The 6,081-nt window shown below is 30.1% G+C and overlaps 1 protein-coding gene across 1 annotated transcript in view; it reads right to left on the bottom strand.

Moving 5' to 3' along the window:
* Positions 1-2,500: 2,500 nt before the first annotated feature.
* The window catches only part of LOC110020078 (triacylglycerol lipase 2-like), a 4,556-nt gene continuing 975 nt past the window's right edge, over positions 2,501-6,081 (bottom strand). Inside the window, exons 2-8 of the mRNA XM_020718052.1 lie at positions 5,676-5,816; positions 4,616-4,729; positions 4,371-4,514; positions 4,014-4,054; positions 3,754-3,833; positions 3,578-3,673; positions 2,501-2,820 (exon numbers count right to left, since the gene is read on the bottom strand). Coding sequence (XP_020573711.1) covers positions 2,501-2,820; positions 3,578-3,673; positions 3,754-3,833; positions 4,014-4,054; positions 4,371-4,514; positions 4,616-4,729; positions 5,676-5,816 — 936 coding nt within the window. The remainder of the gene's footprint in view (positions 2,821-3,577; positions 3,674-3,753; positions 3,834-4,013; positions 4,055-4,370; positions 4,515-4,615; positions 4,730-5,675; positions 5,817-6,081) is intronic.

Raw genomic sequence — 6,081 nt, 5'->3', positions numbered from 1 at the left:
TATATATATATATATATATATATATATAGATATCAGTATAATGTTATTTGCAATATTATTTTCAATTCAATTCACTTATGTTTATTATTTGTTTCTCCAGCAACGCAACATTATTATAAATTTATCTTGCAAGTAAATATGAAATCAACATCTTTTTAGAAAAAGAAATTTAAAATGTGTGCATCAACTTAGTTTAAATGGGCAAAAGAGAAGGCAATATGTACTGATTGAAATATTTTCTCTCGCACTTAAAGGCCTCATGCTAGAGGTTTACCGACCTCAAACAAAAAAAAAAAACTACTTAAAAGATAAAAAAATCTAAAAGTTGATGCTAAATTTATGAAATTTATTCCCCGCAAGGAAGTTTTATGGCTTATAAATGTAGTGATCAGTTCATTCACTTACAGCTAGTAGCTAGGGTGCAGATATCATTTGTTGATGACATACGGCTATCACACAACTTTGGTTGATTGATCGTAGTTGAGTTATGGTGATTGGATGATAGTGGTTGTTAGTAAACAGATAACAACACTCTAGTGTTGGTGTTGCGATGATGACGATCAAATGATGGCAATTGAGCAATGGTAGTCGGACAATAACAATTTTTGGTGATCGTTGATATCGAGCGGAGCTTTAGAGGGGTGCACTTGGCCCTCCTTCCCACCACTCTCTATTTCAAAAAATAATTCAACTTCTGATTTTACGATATTAGTTGGTTGAAAGTCTTTTTTTTATAATAAATTTGTGCCCCGCTAGAAAAAAAAATTTGATTCCATCTCCATGAATTTATATTCATTTGGGTTCGTATTTTATCACAATTGATATTGTTGGATAGATTTCTTCAAAACGTTCAACTTGACTATAACTTTATTGAAACCAAAGATTAGATAATCTTGTAATTGACTGTTTTAGGTTTACTTTATCTTGCTCATGTATAACAAACATATTTTATACAATAGGCACTTAAAAAGGAAAATATTTGTTAGTTAAATTAAATAAAAACATTGGAGATAAAATGAATCATAATCCCTCTCATAACTCACCACATGCATTCACATAATTTATATTCATTCTCTTCATGTGCATTATGATTTATGTGCCCATATGAAGGGCATTTGGCCTATAAGAGTAAAGAGCAATCTTTGGGGATAACTATATCACATTTTGTAAGCCATGAATTATATTTTAAAGCATTTCATAGTAGAATTTCATGTGATTGAAAATAAATGATGAAATAAAAGATAATGAATTGGATAGAAGCATTATATAGCACTCATGGTTTGGAAAGGTTGACTTTGATAGTTGAGCTATAAGCCACATAATACTCTTAATTAAATAAAAAAATAAATCATCTTACATTATACATGGCTTGAATTTCATGGTTTTAGGACACTTAGGTGAGTTTAACTACTATCCTTTTATACAGGATCATAAGACCAATAGAGTCAGACATATTTCATTTTCTCAAGTATTAAATATTTAAGTCAATTTCAAAATGGTAGAACAAAATTTAAGTTACTTTGTAGTTATTTTCTCCTTAGTTTTGGAAAAGAAGTTGGTTATTTTTCTTTTGTTATGTGTAAATTCTCATTTCTTAGGCTTTTTCTTAATGTGATATCATATGATTATAAATCTTAAATTTTTAATAAAATATATAACTCAAAAGAAAAATTAAAATTTCTATTTTAAAAATATAAAACCCAATCATACTATTTTTTAAGTGATATTGAGTTTTTCAGTATTCAACATTTTTTATTCTTCCTTCGTTTGAATTTAAAAAAGATTTATTACCATTTGTGCCATCCTAATTGAATTATAAATAAAAATTCTTAAAATCATAAATTTTAAATTCTATAGCTATATAAACCAAAGTCTTTATTAAGAGCCATTTTAAGATATAACATCATTTTAATAAGTAATTAACTTTAATAGTTTGACTTGCTAGGGAGTACATATCACCAAATAAAATAAATCACATTTTACCTAAATTAAATATTAAAATGATCCAAAGTAAGAATATAATTTTTCTTTTTAGAACTAGCCTTAAAATAGCTCTAGACCAATCACACCTCATTGATGGAAGCATGTTTAAGTTTAGAATAAGATTTTAAAAAAATAAAATAACTTTGAATGCCCTGATCTTCACTACTATGGATCATAAGGTAACAAAAACCCATCCTAAAGTTCAATATTGAATATGAAATTGACATAATAATGCTAAAAAAGGAAGCCAAGGGAGGTTCTAATATCCTCTAGCATGGCCAAATCACAAGATAAAAACTCAACAAATTAATGATTATAGAGACTAAGTAACCTATATTTCTCACCATTTTTGAAGTTGGCTCGACCTTTAAGGCTTCACCATCAACAAAAACCCAATACAAAAATAGTCACAACAAAAGAATTAAAAACAAAGGCACATCATGTTAAGTAAAGAAAAATAAATCAAAGTAGATTAATGAGGCCACCAATGGTAAGACTCACACACCCTCTCCTCGTCTTAATGGAGATCGAAGAAAGCCATGAGAGGTTGATAAACAAGCTGGCTGGCATTGGAGGCCATGATGAAATCCATATGTGCATAATCATCCAGCAACTGAGTCATCAAATCGTTCCTGTTATGAACATTTATGAGCCCCAACAGATGCGCTACATCATTAACATCTGCAAGCACATCTACTTTACCGTAGCTCATAAACAACGGAAAATCATTGGGAATGCGTGAGAGATTGTACGCAGGTGGCGTCGGCTGGCCGTAGTGCGCCTTGTTGTCGTCTTCGCTATCGTAGTCGTATTTTGTTAGCGTAGCCCTTCTCATCGCTGTTCATGTTCATTAAGAGTACTATGTGAGAGCATGGATTTCAACTTATAGAAAATGCATATATTAATTAGGGGTCTGTTTGAGACAACTGCAATTGTTTGAAGAAACAATCACGAAACTGCTACAAAAGAAACTGATATTTAAAAAACTACGATGATTATTACCAAAAAAATTAAAAAATAAAAAAATCAAACCACAGTTTTTTAGTAGTCATCGCACATAACCACGTTCGATTGCAAAACACAGCTTTAGCTACTGCTTTTTGAAAACAAAAAAAAACAAACAAAACACAATTCTACCAAACAGAAAAAAACACATTTATTGCATGATTCGAGATACGAATGAGACTTTGACTGAGCATAATGTGGTGCCAATGATTTAAATAACTAATCTTATCCCTGATAATGAATGTATTTATAATTAATTGTTCATAGCGGCATTTGCATTACACAGATAACACACAATTCTCATTAATTTACGTATCTCACACCAAAACTTTGATATTTACACACATAACACTCTATTTTTCAGCATCACATCAAATATAACACTAATTGCCATTTTGCTATTGCTAAATCTAACTTTTCATGCATAGGTAACTTAATGCTAGCTATGACTATAAATATGAAAGTCTAAGTGCTAGATATGTAAATTCATAAGAATTGAGTGCTACGTATGTAAATTTCTCTTCTTGAAATTTATATATATATATATATATATATATATAATCTTCCTTACAATAGTCAATAAACTTACTCTGAGATAAGTGAATCATGTTCTTAGTTGAAGTTGACTGCAGCGCATGGTCCAAAAATAGCTGAACAGATGATGCGTTAAGGCAGCAATTATCCCCTATTTTCCAATAAAATCACATTTAAAATCACATCTAATATATCAAAATAACAAAATAAAAAAATAAAAAAATAATTTACCTGTGAATATTGACAGTAAATCATAGCAGTCCATCCCTGAAAGATAACAGACAGTCTTCAACAGCATTTTTGTTGCTGATCTGCAGTTAAAATCACATCTAATTAGCTATGATTAAGCCTTAATCAGGACAAATGCAATGTAATTATAGGTTTCATTTCAGGATTAATGATATAAAATTATAATTAGTACCTTAAAATAAGGGAATAATTAAATTCTAATGTGAGAACAGAAGGATGAATGAGATTCAGTTTATTGTTACCCTGTTGGATTCAGTTGAGCAATGCCCAGCCAGTAGATTTGCTGCAGAGAAGCAGAAATTTGTCAGTTAATAAGTCATTAATGACCAGCATTTACTTAATTACAAATTTAAATAAAAAGTTTTAATGGAGATTGATGCTCCATTTGGGGTAGCTTATCCACTACAGCGGTGTTTTGAAAATGTCGTCTTACTGTTTGGAAATTGCGTTTGAGCAGCTTATCCGAAAACACAGTTGCGAAACGCGATTTGAACCCGCGGTCTGTGTTTCCAAATAAATAATTTATCTGGATAAGCATGAGCTATTCCAAATACACCCTAAGTCATTTAATAAAATGATTATATATATATAGTGCTTACTTCTCCAAGATAGATTCTGGCAGCAGTGTGCATATACATTGATGGAATTTGGTTCAGATATGCAATGGGACAGAGCAAGGCTGCAGATCTCAGACTGCTTGTCAGATTTTGCTCACTCAGTGATGTAAGGACAGTTAATGTTCCCTGAAAACAAATTAAACCATGATTAATACTGAATTTGATTAATTAATTATGATTATATTAACAGGTTAATTACTAATTGTTAATTATTTTTGTTGGGTTACCTGAGAATGGCCCACATAGTGGACTTTCTGCTGTCCTGAGTGCTGGTAAACATAGTCAACTGTAGCAGGAAGATCATAGGCCGCAAGTTCATCCCATGACCAATCCCAATAAGCCTATATAAACAATTTTTAAATTAATTCAAGGGTAGTTTTGTAATAATGTTGAAAAGGAAGATTTACATATGTACCAACCAAGTTTAATTATATATGCTACTTTATTTATACACCAAAATGTCTATTTCACTTTTTAGATGTTGTGGTATTTTTAATGTGAAGTGAATGAGTTGGATGGTATAATGTTTAAAAAGGCATGTTTAGGTGAAAGATATGTAAATACTAGAGAAATGGGGGATGTATGTGTAAACTCTTCATGATATAACATCATCTTCAGTTGATATATTTTTAATCACTTTCATAATTAAAAATTTAAAAGTATAATTAAGCGTCTATTTGGGTGAGTTGCAACTTATTAAAAAATAACTGTGAAGCTGCTGAATAATAATCTGATGCTCAAAAAATTATGTTGGCTATTATAAATTTATTTTTTTTTAAGTCAGACCGCAGTTATAAAGCTGCTAGCTCACCTAGCTAGTGGTAGTGGCAAAAGACAGATTTCAGTGGTAGCCTTTTGAAAAAACTGTCAAAATGAAGTTTATCCCAATTGACAAAACTAAGATGTGGTGTCACATCGCCGCCCAAACAGACCCTAAAATGTACATTCAAATTAAGGGGTTCTAGAAGCCATATCATTTATGATATAAATTATCATAACATAAATTAAGTTTTTCGTCTATTCTGAATATAATCTAATTCTACCTTTATTAAGAAGTATGACAATTGACGAGTTGACTAAAAATTATTTTATATATATATATATATATATATTGTTAATCATATCATCAATAATGACATTTTTATAATTAACCAAAAAGTATTTTAATAATCATAATATAAACTAATTTCATAATGCAAAAAAATGAACCGGTTCAAAATGAGTTTAATTAATTTAATATTAATTTTAAAAAAAGGAAAAATAATATAGAGAGAGAAAAGAACAAACCGAATCGCTTGAAGAGAGAGAAGTGTGTCCGAGGCTGTAAACCGTTCCTCTGCCGTTAGCGATCCACACATCGTAGCCGTTGTCTGCGAGAATATAACCTAACGACTCATTCGGTGAGTTTACCAGCCATGCGAACCCATCCTGTAATTATAGCAAATGTCGGGGGCCAAATTGAACACATATGTTTTATTAGAAAGTTCCAATTTTTTAGGGAGAATTGGGAAAATTTTTAACATATAACGAGTAATTGTCATTAAAAGCTTTATCATTTTAGAAAAAAAATTTAATTTTAGAAGTATGTCTAATTAATGTGCTTTTTTCTTACATATTTTTATTTATAAAAAAAAGTAGATATGTTTTTGAAAGCCACTTTATTTTATTTTAGTTTATCATATATATATATATA

Source organism: Phalaenopsis equestris, unplaced genomic scaffold, assembly GCF_001263595.1.
Source record: "Phalaenopsis equestris unplaced genomic scaffold, ASM126359v1 Scaffold000002, whole genome shotgun sequence".
NCBI classification, from domain to species: Eukaryota; Viridiplantae; Streptophyta; class Magnoliopsida; order Asparagales; family Orchidaceae; genus Phalaenopsis; species Phalaenopsis equestris.
The sequence above is the reverse complement of the archived record's forward strand: the minus strand, read 5'-3'. Positions and strand labels throughout refer to the sequence as shown.